At 49.9% G+C, this 20,471-nt stretch overlaps 1 protein-coding gene across 2 annotated transcripts in view; it reads right to left on the bottom strand.

Moving 5' to 3' along the window:
* Positions 1-832: 832 nt before the first annotated feature.
* Crtc3 (CREB regulated transcription coactivator 3) overlaps positions 833-20,471 on the bottom strand; it is a 111,535-nt gene continuing 91,896 nt past the window's right edge. For both annotated transcript variants that reach the window (XM_052760866.1, XM_052760865.1), the window contains exons 10-15: positions 14,747-14,964; positions 10,684-10,982; positions 7,083-7,283; positions 6,917-6,997; positions 4,459-4,561; positions 833-3,927 (exon numbers count right to left, since the gene is read on the bottom strand). In XM_052760866.1, the coding sequence (XP_052616826.1) occupies positions 3,719-3,927; positions 4,459-4,561; positions 6,917-6,997; positions 7,083-7,283; positions 10,684-10,982; positions 14,747-14,964 (1,111 nt within the window). In that variant the 3' untranslated portion in view covers positions 833-3,718. The remainder of the gene's footprint in view (positions 3,928-4,458; positions 4,562-6,916; positions 6,998-7,082; positions 7,284-10,683; positions 10,983-14,746; positions 14,965-20,471) is intronic.

The following is a 20,471-nucleotide window of genomic DNA, read 5'->3' as shown; positions in this document are numbered from 1 at the left end:
GGTGCAGTTCTTAGAGGAACAGCAGAGCAAGGACACATGAAAAATGAAACTCGGGTTCGGCAGAGGCGTCGGGAGAAGGGGGACAAGGCAGTGAGAGATCTGGGCAAGCTCAGGGGAGAGGGATGAGATGGGGAGCAGCGACAGAGCTGGTGCTGACTGCTTGGGGTGGCCGGACGAGGGGAAGTGAGGCTCCACCAGGCCTACTGAGGGCCCGAGGAGGGCAGAAGACTCGGAGAGCCGGAAGGGTGGGCTTGCTGAGTTTCTGAAGGTCAAAGGCCAAGTGTGGGGAGCCAGAGCGAAGGAGCTCCCTGAGGGCATCCTGGAGGCTACTAAACCTGGGGACCAAGTCGGGAAGGAGGGAAAAGGAGCCCGAAGAGGCCAAGCATGCTGAGAGAAGGGCAGAATTCATGGTGGGTCCAAGAACAAGGTATGTGTGGACCAGAGCTGAGATGGAGGGCTCTGAAGGTACTGGCCAGAGTAAGATTTCTGAGGAAGATCTCAGGAGTCACCCCTAAGACAAGTGCTCAGTGTAGCTGAGGGAGTGTGCCTCTGAAGGAAGAGGGGTCAAGGCTGGTCCTGGACAGAGCAGCCGGGGTAAGAGCGGGTGGGGCCTTCAGTGGAGGCAGGAGGAGGCAGAAGACAGAACCATCCAGGGGACCCTGTCCTTGTCACCCAGTTTCAAAGGGACTGTGTATCTTGCATATGTAATGAGAGAGCTCAGTAGGTGAACCGGGGAAGGACTCAGTCAGACAAACTCAGAATTCAGGGACTGCCAGCCAAGCTTCCCACCAAGCCGTTGCACCCAAGGTCGGAGAGAAACGCGGACAGCAGATACAACCATACTGTGCTGCTTTTAATTACGAAAGATGTAAAATGATGCATTATAAAACTTGGAAGCTACTTTATACAAAGTCCAATCTTTCAATATTGCTTAACAAAGGGCCGGGAGCTGGGACGCTGGCAGGAAGTCTGATTAGCTGCTGGGTGGCAATGCTGGGAACCATCTGTGCATAAATCAGAAGAGCCCTGGAGAGAGCGAACAGGAAACGTCTTCAGATACGTGCACAGATACGTGCATGAGCATGAATACACCACTTTTCAGCTCAGAGGATACAGTAGACTTAGGAGAAGGGAGCAGGGCAAAGGAGAACCGATCTTTGACAGGATCAAAACCTTTCTCCTCACACTCACATCCTAGAACCCACGACCACTACACAGCAGGAAAAACCGAGTACAGCTGGTGTGACGAAGTTAGACATTGAAAAGGGGGTTTGGGGAAGCCTGTAGCCACTGCAACGCTGAGGCCTAAGACAGGCTTGTCCCAAAGGCAGCAGCATCGAGTGCAGGCTTACATGGCTGGGGTATGCGACACTGTCTCCTGGCATCCCCGATACCGCCTAGACAAGGTGGGCTGTCCAGTGGCTTAAAGCGTCTCCCATGGAAAGATCAGGCTGGTGGGCCTAACAGCAGATTTCTTTCAGTGCTACACTGCATTGTCTTTTTATCTACTTCCCCATCGGCTGGAAAATACCCCAGGGGCAGGGCAACTCAGGGTATGGGTCTTGGGGTCTCCTATTACAGCGCAGTCTTCCCCCGATGCAATGGTCTCACGGATAAGGCACGATACAGGGAACAGACTGAGCTGGGACCCCCCTTTCTCTAAACTCTGCCATCATCCCTGCCTGAAGGCTGAGATCTGATTTCAGGGGCCCCTGACGGAGGAGCTGGCTTCGGTGGCACGGTGGGGTGCCGGCCAGCATGAAGAGTGCATGAGGAGTGCAGTGACTAGAGTCCCTCTGTCTGGGATCTCAGGCACAAAGCATATGAGAGTTCCACTGGAAACAGGGCTCACAAGCAGAGGCCAGTGGCATCTTCCGGGGGTGGAATCGGGTAGACAGGATCTAATTTGGTTTCCCAATTCAACAGCAGAGACTGAGGTAAAAGGGAACACGAAATTCTTGGGTACTAGAGGAAGGAGGGGTATGGCACCATCAGGGCTGTTTGAAGGGTCACAGGGAAGGCCTGGGAAGAGTCGATGCAGTCATGGTGAGGAGAGGTGCAGAGCAGCTGCCTGTCTGAGGGCTCCTCTTGCCACAGGCAGAGATGTGGCAGCTTCTTTCTCCTTCATCCTTGCCTGCCCGGGTGGAAACAGCCATCCAGTCATCGAGCCTCAGGAAGGGTAGCAGCTGTCAAGCAAAGACTCCCCTTTGGGGTGTCTTCCCCTCCCCCATCTCCTCATGCCTGGCTCCTCCCCTGCATGCTATGTGGCAGCACCATTTGACCCCCTCAGGGCTGGAGGCAGTGGTGGTAGAAGCTGGTCCAATTACTGTGTGACATGGTGTTAATGAATAGCCAGAGCCCCAGGAGTCAGGCCTCATTCACTAGAAACTTGTTTCCTAACCTCAAAGTATGTACCTCCATTTTAGTCAATTTAGAACAAAACATGGATCTGAGTAGGAAGATTTTGCTGTGGGGGCCTAGTGAAGATCCCAGGTCTCCTGCACTTAGGGGCTTTGGTGTGCTCAGCCATTCTGGATGATTCCCACCTAGCTGTGAGGGACACAATCCCAAGGAGGATGGGTACAGAGCCTAGTGACCGATGTGGTCATCTCGCGTGTTAAGGCATACTCAAGTGAGTATGAATCAAGGCACCAGGATGAGAAGGGGAGCGCCGAGCTTAAGCAAGGACCAGAGATGGCTGCAGCTCGGACTGCCCACCACACGGCATTCTCATTCACTCATCCACGGCTGGGCGCCACACCCAGTCACACAGCACTCACTTCTACCAGGCACTGGTAGGCACTAGGGGTTCAAGAAGGAACAAGGCACAGTTTCTGCCCTCTCGGAGCTTACAGTCTCATGGGATCGATTCAACAGAGGACGCTGGGGAAGGAAAGGGCAGTTCAGCTGCTCTGCACTGACAGGAGTCCCAGCAGCTCCAGCCGGTGGGGCTGCAGGGTGGCCGGCCTAGGCTGGAGGACATCTTTTGCAGGACACACCCACAGCCTCCCAGAAGGAGCACTGCCTCTTGAGACTCTATTTCCAGGGAACTTTCCTTCAGCCAGCAAGTGCGTCTCCCTCTCCTCCTGTCTGGAGGAGAAGGTCCAAGCTCAGGGGAGCAGCAGAAGAGAGGTCACAGGCCGGGAGAAGGCAAAGCGAACTCCGTTTGTCTGGGACGGGCGGTTAGGCTTCTTCGTTTTCATTACGCCAGCGGGCAGAGCAATGGCTAGGCCCAGAATATTCACCAGCTGGAGGGTGCCCGGCCTTGGTGGGCAGATAGAAAGGCATCATGGTGCTCTGGTACCGTTGTGTGACGCTGCACCAACTCCGCAGGCCTGTGGCCTCCCCAGGACTCCTACGCTGGGTCTCATCTCCAGTGCTGACTGGGATCTGATGCTATGGAGGCTACCTGTCACACAGCACTGTCTACGTGGACACACGGACTAGACGGCCAACAGAAAGACTAGAGGGTGACACGGCAGCTTCCCAGTCGTCAGAAGCTCCCAAGTAGCTGGCTTGCAAGCAGTACAACGGGGGCCACAGGCCGCAGAGGCAGGCTGCAGCTGTGTCGAGAAAAGCCATGACATCTGAGCTAGGACGGCGTGGAGAGCCTGGACAGCATGGCTCCCTCCATGCGGATGGCTGATGTCAGGGTGTTTGCTGGCTCCGTTCTAGCCTCCGTTCTGGCCGTTTCAGTCCCCTGCTCACTGTATTTAGCTCAGAGCCGGTCAGCTCGAAACGTCTCCTCCACAGAGGGGTCCAGCAGGCCCATGTTAGAGTCACTTAACATGCTGAGTCCATCCAGGCTCAACGGTTCGATCTGCAGCTCCTCTTCCAATGGAAAGGGAGTGTCCATGTCCAGGCTGACCTCGGGCATGCCCGACAGCCCCCCACTAAGGCCTTTGAACAGGCTGGTGCTTGTGTCTTCTGAAAGGAACAGAGAGGAAATTCAGAGACAGGAGGACTGAGGCTTTTAAGAGTGACAGCCCCCTATCCTGCCATCTTCCCAGACAGGCCAGCGAGCATCATCTACTGACCACTCCCAGGCCCACAGCTCTCACCCCTGGAATCAGCATTTTTCTTTTGGACAGGGTCTCCTTCTGTCTGTAGTCTAGGTTGGCCTCAAATTCAAGGAACCCTCCTGTCTCAGCTTCCCAAGGGCTTGAATTACAGACATGCGCTGCCGTGTCCAACTAAGTCTTTGGTTTTTTGTAGTGCCCCCCCCCCCCCTTCTGAACGGTTTTTAGTCACCCGAGACCAACTATTTCAGAAATGTGTTGACCAGCAGGACTTTCCTCACTGCCTGCCTCCGTCTCTACGGCTGGCCACCCGCATCTTCAAGTCTGATAGAGTCGGGGGGTTGTTTCATTTACAGAATGCGGTATGATCTATACTATCTTTCGGAGGTCAGCACACTGAGAGGAGACCAACAGGAAGCTGAGGGGTGGCCGCACTCACCTGTCAGGATGCTGTGTGGGAAGTTCCCACAGTTGGGATACGGGTTTGGTCTCAAGTGGAAAGAGTCGTGTGGCTCTCGGGGACTCTGCTGCACCAAGGGCACCTGGAAGCATCAAAGCCACAGTGGGCAAGCACTCTGCTTCCGAGGTGTGTGTGAACACATGCAGCGTGCCCCACACTGCCCCACACTCCCCCTGCCTAGGATCCCGGAAGGCTGTGTGTGTGATAACACAGGCAGAGCCCTCCCTGGGTATCAGGAGGTCAGTGAGGACCACAGTGTGGATGGCTTTTCTCTGCCCATACACTCCTGCTACATGACCCCAGGAGACACCAGTGGCCACAGTTTCAGATTCTCTTTGAGTCTCAGATATTCCTGCTCCTCAGCCTCACCGAGACGTGTGGGAGCCCATCAGAGGTCCCTGTGTGCTCAAGGAACAGTGGGCGCTCTGGCTTCTGGGTAAGTAAGAGAGTGAAAACCTTCCCTTCACACCTGGCCAGCACCTCTCTAGACAAAGCCTCTGAGGCCTACTGAGAAATAGGGTCTGATTTAGGAATCTTTGCTGAAATTCATTTTCTAGACTATTTAAAAAAAAAAATCTCAAAAGTAAGAGCTCCAACACTTTTGAGGGAAGTGCTGGTCCTCACCTAGCCTGATAGGGCTCTTCATAAAAGTGAGGTAGGCGCAGCTGGGTGCCACAGGGCTTGCCTGGCATGTGTGAGACCCTGGGTCTGAGGGCAAGCACCACAAAATCCAAAACAGTAACAGCAACAGAACGCCAGAGAGGTGAGGACTGCCACAAGGACTCAGTACAGGTACTTGGCTATAGCTAGCTTTATTTACGTTACTATTATTAAGTTCTGGAGGTGGGTCAACCCTCCCTTCTCTTTTTAATCGATCCTGGGGCCTGGCCTATCTTTACTAAATACTACTAAAAACACAAAAGCAAAAGAAAGTGGCTGAATGAAAATACCCTGGGGAAGGAACTTCCACCCCAGTCCTGAGCCAAGTTTTTCTAAAAGGTCATGCACTGAGCTGGGCATTGCACCAGTCCAGACACCGCGCTACGCTGCTTTCTAACTGCTAGTGCAGCCAGGGGTACGCCTCCTTGTCTTCCAGACTCCCCAGCAAAGCAGCTTATCAGTTAGCTGATACGGGCCCTTGTGTGTAGATATGCACATGTGTGTGTGTCAAGGTTCATTAGTCATCTATGGACCCTTGTGTGTAGATATGCACGTGTGTGTGTGTCAATGTTCATTAGTCATCTATGGACCCTTGTGTGTAGATATGCACACGTGTGTGTGTCAATGTTCATTAGTCAGCTGCTATGGACCCTTGTGTGTAGATATGCACACGTGTGTGTCAATGTTCATTAGTCAGCTGCTATGGACCCTTGTGTGTAGATATGCACGTGTGTGTGTCAATGTTCATTAGTCAGCTATGGACCCTTGTGTGTAGATATGCACGTGTGTGTGTCAATGTTCATTAGTCAGCTATGGACCCTTGTGTGTAGATATGCACATGTGTGTGAATGTTCAGTTAGCCATGATCCCTGTAGGTGTATATGTACATGTGTATTGTGTGTACCTTGGGTGCTATTCCACAATGCCATCCACCTTTTGAATTTAAGACAGGGTCTCTCACTGGCCTGGAACTCATCAGCTAAACTTGACTAGCTAGCCAGAAAGCCCTAGAGATGCATCTGTCCTTGCCTTTCCAGTTGACAGGATTACAAGTATGTACAATCACACCAAGAATTTCTTTCTTTTCTCTTTTGTTTTTAAAAGATTTATTTTTATGTGTGTTTGCCTCCATATATTTTGTGCACTACATGCATGCCTGGTGTCTGAGGAGGCCAGAAGAGGGCATTGGATGTCCTGGAACTGGAATTACAGATGGCTGTAAGCTGTTTTGGGTGCTGGGACCCAAACCTGGGTCCTCTACAAGAGCAGCGCCTCCTCTTATCTGTTGAGCCGTCCCTCAGTCTCCCCTCCCCGCTTTTAAAAGGGGATCTCATTATGTAGCCCTGGTTGGTCTGGAACGTCTATGTACACAAAGTTGACCGAAAACTCCCAGAAATCCGCCTCCCTCTACCTCCCAAATGCTGGGGTCAACAGTGTGCACCACTACACCTGCCATCTACTTCCTTTTTAAATGTAGGTTTCAGGGGTGAAACTCAAGTCCTGTGCTTTATTGATTAAACTCTCTCTCTAACCCTGTGACGAGAGTGCTTTCAAAATCCACCACTGTTCAAACAGTCCCTCTGCTGAGACCTGACCCCACACACGGCATGAGGCAGCCTCACCAGGACTGAGGAAGAGGAAGGACGCAAGGCTCTCCTGGCCACGGGACACAACTGAAACAGAAGGGAGCCTCGTCTCTTAGACCGAAGGCTCTACACAGAACAGCCTTGGTGGTGCATTTTACACCTCGGGAAAGGCGGGCAGGAGTGGTCCTTACCTGTTGAGGAAAGGCAGGGTTGGACCTCAGGGGCTGTTGGTCAAAGCCCACATCTGGGAAGAAGTTGGTCAGAGATGAGCCCTTTGGGAAATAAGGAGGTCACTAGAGTTGGAGTTGGTTCAGGGTGAAGTAAGCGCCCCACCTCACCATGTCCCCAGGGCCTTACCTGGGCAGCGAGGAGCTGGAAGTCCGACTGTGGCAGGGAGGAGGCTGCCTGGGGCTGGTGGGCAGGGGGCTCCTGGGCATGGGGCTGCTGCAGGAGCGGCTGAGGCAGCTCCTGGGGTGTGGGGTAAGGGGGCGGTGGAGACACTTGGGCTTGAGTTTCTGTGGGCAGGAAGGAAAGCGGGCTTTGCTCTGAGGAAACCATCTGTGAAATAAACCAAGTGACGCATTAGCTTCCCAGTAATAAGGTCCTTCTTCGGCTTAGGAGAGTGGAGAAAAGTGGAGCGCCTGAGCTCCCTGACATGCTGAGAGGGCCTGCCTCTGCTCCTCTGAAGCACATCTCAGTTTTATGCCCCTGAAAGCATTTCCTATCAGTGACATTTCTATTGTTTAAACGAACAAGAATACAGGCAATTTCCTCTGTTTTCTCAGTGACTATAATGTCTTGCTTGCTGTTGAAGCCACAGCTGCTGGAGAGATGGAAGACTGAAAAGGTACCTATCTGCGCTACCATCTAAACTAAAGCAAGACACTAACCCAACACTACCAACAGTGGACACCAACACACAGTACCCCAACCGTGAACACCGCCAAAGGGAGGAGAAGGTAACCGGAAAAGAAAATGGCCACCCAATCTGAGAGACAGCAGAACCGAGAAGGCCACGAGTTAAGTTGTCATCAGAGAAAACCCAGAGCAGATCTGAGTCATGTGACCCTCTCCCTTGAGAGCTCCAGGCTTGGGGACAGTAGGGAGCAGGGGCCGACGTGAACCCAGGCGGGTCTGGCCAGAGTTTCTGTGAGGGGTGACTAGCTGCCCTCCCTGATGCTGGCCAGGGCAGGGGAGGCTGGTTCTGCAGAGAGTAAAGTAAGGTCTCCGCATGCCACAGGTGAGCTATCTACCTCCGACTTGCCTCCCAGAAACTGCTCTCCAGACACAAACCCAAGTGTCAAACTGTGTAGTGTTGCTCAAGGACTTTAGACCAGGCTGCGACTTCTCTAGAGAGAAGTACTAGAGCCTCTGACAGAGCTCCCCACAGAAATGAGAGACGGTTCTGTCATGAGGTATGTCCCTCAGCAAGCTCCTACTCCCACAGGTGCCTGTCAGCAATGCAGTGTCTTGTTCTTAAATGGGAGGGGAGAACCAAGGACTGTCAGAGCACCTCATTTCCAGGTGGGCAGAGTACTGGCATGATCATCAGAGCCCAAACTGACACAGACCAGGAACATGGAAAGGAAGAAGTAAGGGAGAAAATAAATTTACTATGGTAACATTTAGGCCATCTAAGAAAGGCTTACCTTGGCCTGGTGTGGTAGTGCACACCTTTAAGCCCAGTACTTGTGAGGCAGAGGGAGGCACATCTCTGAGACCAGCCTGGTCTACAGAGAGAGTTCCAGGACAGCCAGGGCTACACAGAGAAACCCTGTCTCAAAAAACTAAAAATAAATAAATAAACAAATAAATATAAGAAGGAAAAATGAATGAATGAGAAGTAAGAGAAGAAATATGGGCATTAGAGAAAAATTTCATGATGTTCAGCATTTGTTCAACAGGAATTCCAGAGGGAATGGAGAAAAATCAAGAGAAATGTCACTGAGGAAATAATTAAAATTCCCAGAAACGATGGACATAAGTTTCCAGACAAAAGAAACTCAGCGAACCTCCAGCCTCATGCCAAGCCACATTATCTCAAAGTTTCACAATACTGGAGACAGAAGGACTATCCTAGATGCCTCCAGAGGCATGAAGGAGATGCCATTCCAAGTCTGGAGGAGATCAGTCAATACCTCTAAAGTCCCACAGGGAAGTATCTCAACTTAGAGTTCTCTATCTAGCCCAACGATTAACTAAATGGAAGGCATTTTATAGTCATGCAAGGCACCTGTGCTCTTTCCCCCAAGTTTTACAGAAGATCTGTTTTGAAATGTGGTAAGATTATTCCAGTACCAGAGTTTGGGCCTGAATTAGCAACACACAGCTAGAAAGCCGGATCAGCAACAACGAAGGGCAGGACATTGACATCTGGGAGCAAACCAAACGATCACTTTGTTATTTCATCGTGTACTATGGGGGTCAAGTCTGACTACACAGACACCACATATTGTTCTAACTGAAATGATAATAAAGGAGCAGACTGAGTAAGGTGTGTGAAAGGGGCTGTGGGAGTGTTGAAAGAAAGCTAGATCCCAATCTTGGATGGCAGGATGTCTTTAGATAATGCTTAACAGCAAAAACCGAGAAGAAAGTAAGCATGAAATAACATGTTTATAGCGAAGAGATTAACTAACAGGGCTGGAAACAGCCAACTCCGGGCAGTGAAACCTGTGGTTAATGGTTAGGGAAGACAAGCCCTTCAGAACTATTTGTCTTTTGAAACTACATGCATGAGGAAGATTTTTTTTAAGCCTAAAAATTAAATAATAAATAAAATTATTAGAGAGTCCATGTTCTCTACCCTTAAAATGTAGCTAGAAAGCAAGATCACTTTTATAGCTCATAAAATAATCTCACAAAGAAAAACTAAAAGGAATCCAATACCATTTTTGAGGGAAGAGAGTCCGAAGCAGGGTTTCTCTGTATAGCTCTGGCTGTCCTGGATCTTACTCTGTAGACCAGGCTGGCCTCGAACTCACAGAGATCCACCTGCCTCTGCTTCCCGAGTACTGGGATTAAAGGTGTACACCAACACCACCCAGCAATCCACAGCATTTAAAAAAATTAAACATTTTTAAAAATTCCCAAATGCTGTCTCATCTTCCCCGGAAGAAACGGCTCCCACTCCCAGCATCCCATGCCCAGTAACTGGCAGAGTGACTAATACCAGATCATGTAACTTCTTCCCTTGTGTTCTACCAACTCCTCTTTGCAAACCGTTACTCATTTACATGAAGCAGTGAGTAGTTAATGATGCTGTAATGTATCTAGGGTGTGGTAAATGGGCCAAAATATATTTACCAGTGATTATGAGAAGGAGGAACGCCCTAAGAGTTGAGAATAAAAACAGTCAGAAAACCCAGTGTGACACCTCTCTACTCCTGTAGTGGCGGTGACCCCCAAACAGGCCTCCTTCTAAGCAGACTCCTTTTAGAGCGCTGTCACCCTCCTCATAGCTAGTAGTTCACAAAATGAACAAGAGGAATGCTTCTCAGGCGGGTCACAGGAAGAGCAAGAGGGTTAATGCACCACGCAAGTGCCAGGACACCCAGTGTTCAGGGCTTTTCTCTGGGGCTTGCGGGAGTTACTAGGTCAATGATTGAGTTTCTGTGCACAGTTTGTGATTTTAACCTGGTTTCCCTGAATTGCCTTTCATCTTTCACACCCCACCTCTTCCCCCAGCCCCAACGTCACGAGTTAATGACTACAGATTCTTTAGTATTTGCTTAAGGGCAATAAATATCACAAGATGGCTATTAGAAAATCGTTAATGCATCCTGACTCACGCACACCTCTGCTACTTAGTTTAGGAATAAGACAGAAGTGAGTATATTGCAGTCTCAGGGATGCGCAGTGTAATAACAACGGACCAGGCCCAAATGGCCCAGAGAAGGAAAAGCCATCATCTCCTGCTCAGCCTGTTGAATGGAGGCAGTTCTAAAGTCGTCTTCACCTGGGAGGCAGGATACGGGTTCAGTGGGCTGCTTGAAGAGAGCTGTCTGCTGAAACCTTGATGTACTTCAGGGCCAGGAGAGAGCGTGAGCGGGCTCACTGGAGGCTGCCTGCGCCGAGAGGGGCCGCTCAGGCTTGTGGTGGAAAGAGACGGGTTGCTAAGGGAGAAGGGTCTGAGTGACGGGTGAAGAGCAGATGCACCGGCCACAGATGTCTGTGGGTGGCTATTGAGGGATGAGGACAGCGAAATCTTATTGAGTGTGGCTTGGATGGAAGGGTTACTTCGAGAACTCTGGAGACCTGCAAGATAACAAATCACAAGTTTCTTGTTAGGTCTTCAGATCCAAGCTTTTGTTTCCCCAAGAGTAAGGCCGACTTCCCACTAGCTAGGTGACGACTGTATGTGTGAAGAAGTCTCTGGGCAGCTCTCCTACTGGAAATGACTGGGGTGTGCCAATGAAAAGGAAAGGAAACAGCATACATTTATTGCTTCCAAAGAGGAAAATGCTGAGAAAACAGCCCCGGGGAAGCTGGAGCAGGTGAGTAGCAGTGAGCTCTGCTCCACCTCGGGAAAGGAGCCTGAGGCTACACTACCCTCGATTTACAGCCCCTAAGGCACGTGCTCCGTCACATGGCCTGGATCCTCCATGACCATCGGGTAAACATGTCCCCACACCCCACCTAGACCTCTTGGCCTTACAGTCCCTCACTCTTGATTTTGGCCTCTTCATAAGCTGTCTGCTAACAGTGTTTCCAAACTCAGGGAAAAGATGTTTCTACAGTCCTGTTCCTTTGAGGTGCAGCGAACAGAGGAGTTCCAGGAAGCTGGGAGCCCGTTCTGTGCCCCACTGGACCGTGGCACTCAAGCCCAGACGGAATGACTCCATTCCGTGAACAAGAAAGCTGCTCCTGCTGCATGTATTTCAACAATGCCACAGCCATGGTTAGTTCAGTCCACCGCTCTTGTGCTAAAAGCTGGGAAGCAGAAATGCATTTTTATGTTGATCAAAATTTGTTTGTGGGGGTCAGGATAGCTCAGTGGCAAAGCACTCGCCTGGAATTCTTGAGGCCCTAGGCAAAATCTCTAGTACCATGAGCAAAACCAAGCCAAACCAAAGCAGAAACAAGAACAGCCGCCTGCAATCCCAGCCCTTGAGGGGCAGAGGCAGGAGAACCAGGAGTTCAGATCTGCTGGCTGGAGGCCAGCCAGGGACACATGAGAATGTCTCAAAAAAAACCCCATCCCAACCAAACCCAAACCAGGGCCAGCCAAATGCTCACTCGGTAAAGGCCCTTGGTTCCTTGACTTCTACGTGTGTACTGTGCTTGCACGTGCACACACGCACACCAAGTAAAACTATAACAAAAAGAAAAAAACTGATAAAAATTATGGAAATGAAGAAATTACAAAATCAACTATTTTAGCTGGAAAAATTATGTTGATTTAATTAATTATTATTATTTTTAACGGAGACAGGACATCTATCAGGTAGACCAGGCCTGAGTAGAACCTGATTTGTAGCAGAGCATGACCTTGAACTCCTGAAATTCCTGCTTCGACGTCACAACTGCTTGGAATGCAGGTGTGGAACACCATACCTAATACAAAATTACTAATTTTAGGAATGCTTATCTACTTAGTATGTAAGGTGTGTGTGGTGGCACACGAGCCATGGCGCACGTGGCGGTCAGAGGACAATTCTGTGGAGTCGGCTCTCTCCATCCACCTTTATGTGGGTTCTGAGGATTAAACTCAGGTGGCCAGGCTTGGCAACAAGGGCTTTTATCTACTGAGCCATTTCACAGCCTGAAAAAATCCTTTCAGAGTTAGAAATGATGGTTACGGTAGACTCCTGATAGTTATCCCACCACTCAATCAATGAGAACAGGAGACCCAGGAGCTTGAATAGCAAGCAGAGCTGAAAGTCTGAACGCTGATTATAAAAGAAGCCTCCTTCAGAAAGAAAGCTTAACTATTTTTCAAAAACAAGTGTACCGGGCCTTTTTTTTTTTTTTGGTTTTTCGAGACAGGGTTTCTCTGTGTAGCTTTGCGCCTGTCCTGGAACTCACTTGGTAGCCCAGGCTGGCCTCGAACTCACAGAGATCTGCCTGGCTCTGCCTCCCAAGTGCTGGAATTAAAGGCGTGCGCCACCACCGCCCGGCCAGTACCGGGCCTTTTAAGACAAGTAGCTCAGGCCGGCCTGGAACTCATGATGCATCTGCCTTAGCTTTTTACATTTTCAGGATCTATACTTAAATATTTTCATGTGTAGGAATGCTTGTCTACACATATATATGAGCACCATGGGCATGCCTGGTGTTGGTGGAGCCCGAAAGAGCATTGGATTCCCTGGAACTGGAGTTACAGGGGATTATGAGCCATCGTGTGGATGCTGGGAACTGAACCTGGGTTCTCTGCACAGAGTAGCAAGTGCTCTTAACCAACGGGCCATTTCTGTAGCCTCTGTACTACACACTTTAAGGTGTGCATGACACTACAGAGCTAGACACTTATCTATGGTCTTGTGAATCAAATGATGCGTTCTGAAGAAGGTGACAGTCAATGACTGAACACGAGGTTTTGGCTAGAAGCAATGGGTAAAGCCTACAGGTGGCAGCTTCCTCAAGACCCCAGGGAGCTATGGGGGATGTTGTTTTGATTCAGTGACCCTGGGCATCATTGCTCACTGAGAATTCATCTAAAAGGGGACTTGCCCAGGCTGAGTCTAGAACTCTCAAAGGGTTTAAGAGTTCCTGTTGTGAGGCCGGGCGGTGGTGGCGCACGCCTTTAATCCCAGCACTCGGGAGGCAGAGCCAGGCGGATCTCTGTGAGTTCGAGGCCAGCCTGGACTACCGAGTGAGTTCCAGGAAAGGCGCAAAGCTACACAGAGAAACCCTGTCTCGAAAAACCAAAAAAAAAAAAAAAAAAAAAAAAAAAAAAAAAAAAAAAAAAGAGTTCCTGTTGTGAAATAAATCAAAGAAACGCAGAGCTAAGAGACTGGTGTCTTCTTAAAGATTATCCCAGGTCCTCCAGAACATCTGGAAACACCCTGCATTCAAGACATTGTCACGGCGAGTTTGCCCATGTGTAACTTGATTTCTAAAAACTCAAAACTCAGTCTTAGGAAATAAAAGATGGTTTATTAGTAGATGCCGCCCCCTCCAAAAACGAAACGAAAACATCTCCTAAAACAAAAATAAAGGTGGTCTTTGCGACCAGTTGTGCAAAACGGAATCCACGCTGCTCAGCAGAAGTGCCATGGCACCACTGGAGACCTGGCAGGGAACCCTGTGGGACCACTCCCAGGTGGACAGGCTCTGCTCTGCCCGCCGAGTCTCACTGAACTCGGAAACCAGAAACCACTTCCTCCACCTACAGACTATCACCGAGGAACCCTTCCAGATGGAACATTCCACAGCAGCGCCTGAACTGGGGCTGCACTACACCACTAGAGGAGGGAGTGCTGCCTGCTCTGAGTGACAGGAGCAGTGTTGGTTCAACACGGAGTCAACACAGGGTCTGCGCTGGGGACAATCAAGCCTGCATGGTGACCCCACATTACAAGTGACATGACTCCAGCCAGCACCGCGTCCGTAAGCACTTGAATATTGCTGAACTGTAGTAGATTTCTACTTTAAGTATAAGTGTTTTCATTATGCCCACTGTACATTTTGTAAAATTGAAAATATTGTCCTTCTGAAATCCAGTGGGAACTGGGGAGAGCTAAGGAAACGGATTAAATGCTAAAAGACCACCATATGCTGATAAGAACTGCCAGCGTTGTTCAGTTGGCATGGCACAGCACCTATGTCTCTACTCCCAAACACTCTTCCCCAAGCTCTCTGCACACATGGGCTTGTGCAGACAACGAAGAACGAGGAACAGCTGAACTGTTCCAATGCTTGTCAGACAAGCAGAACTGGGACCCCAGAGCAGACACTAACCAGTATGAAGGACACTATCATATGTCACTGAGATGTGGTCACTCTCACTGAAAGATGCACCAAAGAGACACACCAGGGGACACGGCTAAGGCCCTTTCTTTTTACAGGGGAGTACTTACCAGAGGAGTTTCTTATGCCCAGGTGAGTCATAGCAGCTGGAAGATTGCCCACACTGTTCCCCACACTCATGCTACCAAAGTGGTGGTCGCTGGTGTCCAGGGAGGCTGGGAGGGGTGCTGAGTAGTGGAGGTTGGTTAGATCTGGTAATGAGCCTCCAGTGTTCAGGGTCCCCAGGAACGGTGAAAGGCCGATGCTTTGGCCATTATGTGGGAAAGCACTATAAGGAGAGAAGGAGGGTTACCTTCTACAATGTGTCTGCTGTTGGAGAATGGGACACACAGGAGATCTTTCCCCACCAGTGAATGCAGTCTCTGGAGACCCTGCCTCTCCCGAGAGTGCAGTCATCAGCTGACCCTCGCTCGTGAAATGGGACAGACGACCTCACCTATGCTTCCCTTACGGGGTGTTCCCAGATCAGATTAGATTATGAATGCTGAAAGTTCTCTCCCTGCATAAAATGTGAGATGCTACGGCATGTTTAGAGTTCTTTTTGCTAGCTTTCTAAATTATTTTTGCTACCAAAATCACACAAAAAAGCAACAATATACCTCCCAGGATATACTGTTTTGATTACATTCCCATAAACTTTAAAAACATAACAATTTTCATTTTTTAAAGATTTGCTTTCTTTTTATTTATGCTTATGTGTGTGCATGTGTGCACTCACGTGTGTGCACTCGAGTGCACGCACACACAAGTGCATTGACAGAGGTGCAAGTGCCCTGGCAGGCCAGAAGAGAGTTGTGCTGGATAATATTTTGTTTGTTTTTTGTTTTTCAAGACAGAGTTTCTCTGTGTAGTTTTGGAGCCTGTCCTGGATCTCGTTCTGTAGACCAGGCTGACCTTGAACTCACAGAGATCTGCCTGCCTCTGCCTCCCTAGTGCTGGGATTAAAGGCGTGCGCCACCACTGCCAATTTCTTAACTGGTGCTTAATGGGGGAGGATCCAGCCCATTATGTATGGGGCCATCCCTGGGCTGGTGGTCCCGGGTTCCATGCAGACTGAGCAAACCAGGAAGCAGCACCCTCCATGGCCTCTGCATCAGCCCCTGCCTCCAGGTTCCTTCCCCGCTTGAGTTCCTGCCCTCACTGTTTTTGATGGTGAACTGTTTGTTATATGGAACTGTAAATGAAATAAACCCTTTCCTCCCCAAATTGCTTTTGGTCAAGGTGTTTCATCACAGCAATAGTGACCCTAACTAAGAAAGGGTGTTGGACCCCTAGAGCTGAAGTCACAAGTGGTTGTAGGTACCCAACCAGTCTTCTGTAGGAGCAGGCAGCAAGTGCCCTTTATCACTGAGCCATCTCTCCAGCCAAGTTTCCATAATCTTGAAAATAAGGAAACATATTGCCATTCATTTATTAAAACCACTGACTGGTCATTGTGTACCAGGCCCAAGGCAGGCCCAGGAGGTGCGATGAGCAAGTAAGGTGCATGCTCATGGTCGGGTCTGCCTTTGACATTTGCGCAGCGGGGGCAGGGATGCAAGCTGCAAACGGAAGCTAGCATTGCATCTGATTTCATCTGTGTGTGTGTGGAGGGGGTGGGGAGTGCATACATGCAGAGACCAGCGTAGGATGTCAGGCGTTCTGCTCGATGACTGATGACTCTACTTTATTCCTTTGAGACAGGGTCTCTCTCTGGACCTGGAACTAGGCCGGAAGCCAGCAAGCCCGAGTAATCCTCCTGTCTTCACTCCCAAAAGCAGCGGGGTTATAGGCATGTGTGCAGCCACACCCAGCTTTTCACGAGGAGACTGGGAATTTAAATTCAGCTTTCACAGCAAAAGCTCTTCTTACCCACTGAGCCTTCTCCCCAGCCCCTGCTTTAAACTTCCAAAGTTATAAACCAAAGAACAAACTTTTGTGTCTTGACGAAGCATACGTTTATAATAGCTTAGATCCAAAGGCAGACTTCCTAGAATTCTTGGGGCCCTGCACTAGCACACACTGGGACAGGCAGCCCAATCCTCAGTCCATATTTCCTTTTCCTACTCAGCCCTGGTTTGCACTGGAAGGCAGGTATGTAGACATTCCACATACATGTGTACTGTGGGTCCCTGCAGACCCTTGGACTCTGTGCAGTTTGGGAGTGGGCCCTCTAAGGGACAAGGCTTCTTAGTCCTCGTATGAGGGAATCATATTCTTGGAGTCCATAGATGGAGCAGCACGATGATCAAGCAGGCAACTGTAATACGGTAGGAAGCATGCTGTGCTAGGAGTCATTAGGGTGGTACAACCAGGAGGTACAAGCAAAACCAGGCACAAAGGCTGGAGATGCCAAAGACAGGGAGAGTTATAGCGAGGAAGGCTTTGCTAGGGATGTCCCAGTGCTCGGGGAACCTCAGGATGCTTGGTGTGGCTGGGGTCAGTGCAAGTAGTACGGGTGTTGAGAGGTGAAGCGGGAGAGGCAGAAGGGGGAGAAGGGGAGGAAATGGGAAGATGCTGTTGGGGTGAGTCAGTCTTGGACTGTAGGAGACAGGGAGCCAAGCGCAAGCTAGAGATGCTGCTGTCGTCACAGTGGGAAAGACTCAAGGGAAAAGAGGGTGGCAGAAGACATGGGTCAGGAGGCTCTTGCAGTGACCCAGCCTGGTCCAGGACAGAGCAGTGTGGCCGAAGAGACAGGAGCAGCTGAAGCAAACGGCATGGGCCAGAGCGGGGAGGAGTGATTCAGTCAACACAGCATATAGTGTGGAGCAGTTACCGGGTGCAACCACGGGCCTCAGGGCCTGCAGGAGACCCCGACAGAGCATGGTCCTAAAGAGTGCAACTTAGGGAGCCGGGCAGTGGTGGCACACGCCTTTAATCCCAGCACTTGGGAGGCAGAGGCAGGCGGATCTCTGTGAGTTCGAGGCCAGCCTGGTCTCCAAAGCGAGTTCCAGGAAAGGCGCAAAGCTACACAGAGAAACCCTGTTTCGAAAAACCAAAAAAAAAAAAAAAAAAAAAAAAGAGTGCAACTTAGGAAATCCAGCTTACTCCTGCAATAACAGAGCCTAATGGTATCTAGAATGGAGGGAGTGAGCAGCAGATGGGAGGAGGCTTCTGGAGGCAGGAAGCTAAGTTTGAAAGCTAACGAATTCAGGCGCACTAGGCAGGAAACCCGTTTCAGGCGTAGGTCAAAGCAGGGGCAAAAAGGAGGCCTGAAGCACACTGTATGTCTAGGAGCCGTGAAGACTGATGGCCACTGAGGGTTAAGTGCAGGAGGGCAGGAAGTGATGGAGGTGGGACTGGAGAAGCGGGCAGAGAACACCCCAGGCTGGCAGAGTGCTGAGGGCAAGGACACCAGGGGAAATTTTCTTAGAATGGTTTCGGGGACAGACCTGGGAGGCAAAGAGCAGAGCCTGGAGACAAAGGGGCAAGCGGTAACTTTGCTGAGTTATCAAACCAGAGCGTGCAATGACATGGGAGCATGGGAACGGAGAAGCGGGGATGGATGCTGGAGGTATCTGGCCTGGGATAGCCATTCACCGAGATGGGGGCCACTAGACCTGATGATAGACTAGGGGAAGGGCAGAAAGATGGGTGAGAGCATAAATCCTATCTTAGATACTTAGCTTTGGCTGCACAGGAGGACATGCAATTGGGATGTCCCTCACTGGGGGACGCCCTAGAGGAGGTGACTCATAGTCTGGTGGAATACTGAAATAATGGAAGCAGAAGCTGGGCTTCTTTCAAAAAGTGTGGCTGGCTGGAGATGGGGCTCGGGAACTGTGGAATAATCTTTTTGAACACTGTGAGTATGTATTACTCTCATTGGTTAATAAAGAGCTGATTGGCCGATGGCTAGGCAGGATTTTCAAGGCAGAGAGAACACTGAGAAGAAGGAAGTTGGAGTCTCAGGGGTTGCAAGGAGATGAAGAGAAGGAGGAGATAAACTTGCCATACTGAGATAAGGTACTGAGCCATGTGGAAGAACATAAGATATAAATATGGATTAATTAAAGCTCTAAGAGCTACTTAGTAACAAGCCTAAGCTATCAGCTGAGCATTTATAACTAACAATAAGACTCTGTGTGGTTATCTGGGAGCCAGCTGCGGGACAGGGCTGACTGCAGGGACACAGAAAAAGTCAGCTTACACTCAGGAGTTAAGTGCACTGCTTGCCCAGAAGACCCAAGTTTGCCAGCATCTACATGGTGGCTCAGAAACATCTGTAACTCCAGTTCCAGAGAATATGATGCCCTCTTTTAGCCTACAGCACATGGCATACACATGGTACACAGACATATATGCAGGCAAAACACCTGTACACATAAAATTGTGTGTGTGTGTGTGTGTGTGTGTGTGTGTGTGTGTGTGTGTGTGAGAATTCTAGACATCAGAGGGAACAATCGGTAGTGGAGAGAGGTCTCAGAAAAGCCAGTGCAGCAGAGGGCCAGGAACTGGAAGTGATTCACCTTGATCAGGAAGGTGCCCTGACAGAGAAGAGGCTGGGAAGAAGGAAGCTGTGGGAAGTGTCAGCAGCAGAAGGAAGCCGAGTGTGTGCTCCTCAACAGCCTCTTCTCTTTGTAAAAGGAACCGGGCGAGGCTACCTGAAGGAGCTAGGGAGAACCTGGCAGTGGACGGGGTCAGGTGGACGAGTGAGGAAGAAAGGCTGCCGGAAGAAAACAGCACGAAAACCTTATCTTCAGATGGCCGGATATGTGGAACTGGCTACAGAGTCAAGATCAGGACTAGAACATAAAACTGAGACAGTGGAGTAGCTCACTCAAGAGCAGGTGGGCCTCCTGTGTCAACAGGCAGGAATAAAGGCTTTGACAGGCACAACAGTGGCCAGGTGGGTTGAGGACACCAGCAAAGAGGGAGACAGATGTGACCAATGTGAGCCTGGCCATTAGTGACATCAAAACAACTCCGTAGTTCAGAGAAATACAAACGGCTACTTCCTGAATGTTGCTACGATCACTCCAGTCCCCACTAGATCTGATGGAAGGCGAGCAATGTTCCTCCTGGTTCAGATCTCTCCAGTGAATTAAGTCGAGGTATGATCTAACTACAGCCTCCTTACGCTCACCAGGGTCTTCGCAGGTGCTGTTCTCTCTGCCTGGGTCCCTCATGCCCTTTCTTCAGGCTGGATTCTGTCACCATTTCCCTATCAATGCCCACCTCCCTGCTGGGTTCCTCTGAGTTACCTGCTACCTCCTATGTGTGTCTCTAGAACACTGGCTCTTTACAAGCAGGGACTAACCTGTTCTGTTCACTGTTGGATCTGGTGCCTACAATTAGGAGTCAATAACCATCCGCATGAACAGAACACTGATGGAATGCTATCTTTTTTTTTTTTTTTTTTTTTTTTTTTTTTTTTTTTTTTTTTTTTTTGGAATGCTATCTTTAACATAAAAGCAAGAAGGCAACTTCCTTTACGTAGCAGATACTAGTTCCAGAGCTCTCCAGGGTTAACAGATTGCAGCCCCAGTTCTACGATGTAAGGCATTGGAGCCTGGAGTGTTGATTTGTCTAGGTGTCAGCCAAGACATGCTTTTAGTTAATTCATGACTATGTGTATGTGAGTGGTGTGTGGGTGTGGGTGCGTGTACAGAGGCTGGAGGAGGAGGCTGGCTGGCCCGCATTAAATCATTCTCTGTCTTGTTTCCTTGACACTCTCTCACTGAACCTGGAGCTAGGCTGGTGGTCATCAAGTCCCAGCGATCCTCATGTTCCCGTCCCTTCCACAGGGCTGGATGCACACAACCATGCTCAGTTTCTTACATGGGTACCAGGGAT

This window comes from Peromyscus californicus, unplaced genomic scaffold, assembly GCF_007827085.1.
Source record: "Peromyscus californicus insignis strain IS unplaced genomic scaffold, ASM782708v3 Scaffold_4__1_contigs__length_199733344, whole genome shotgun sequence".
NCBI lineage: Eukaryota > Metazoa > Chordata > Mammalia > Rodentia > Cricetidae > Peromyscus > Peromyscus californicus.
The sequence above is the reverse complement of the archived record's forward strand: the minus strand, read 5'-3'. Positions and strand labels throughout refer to the sequence as shown.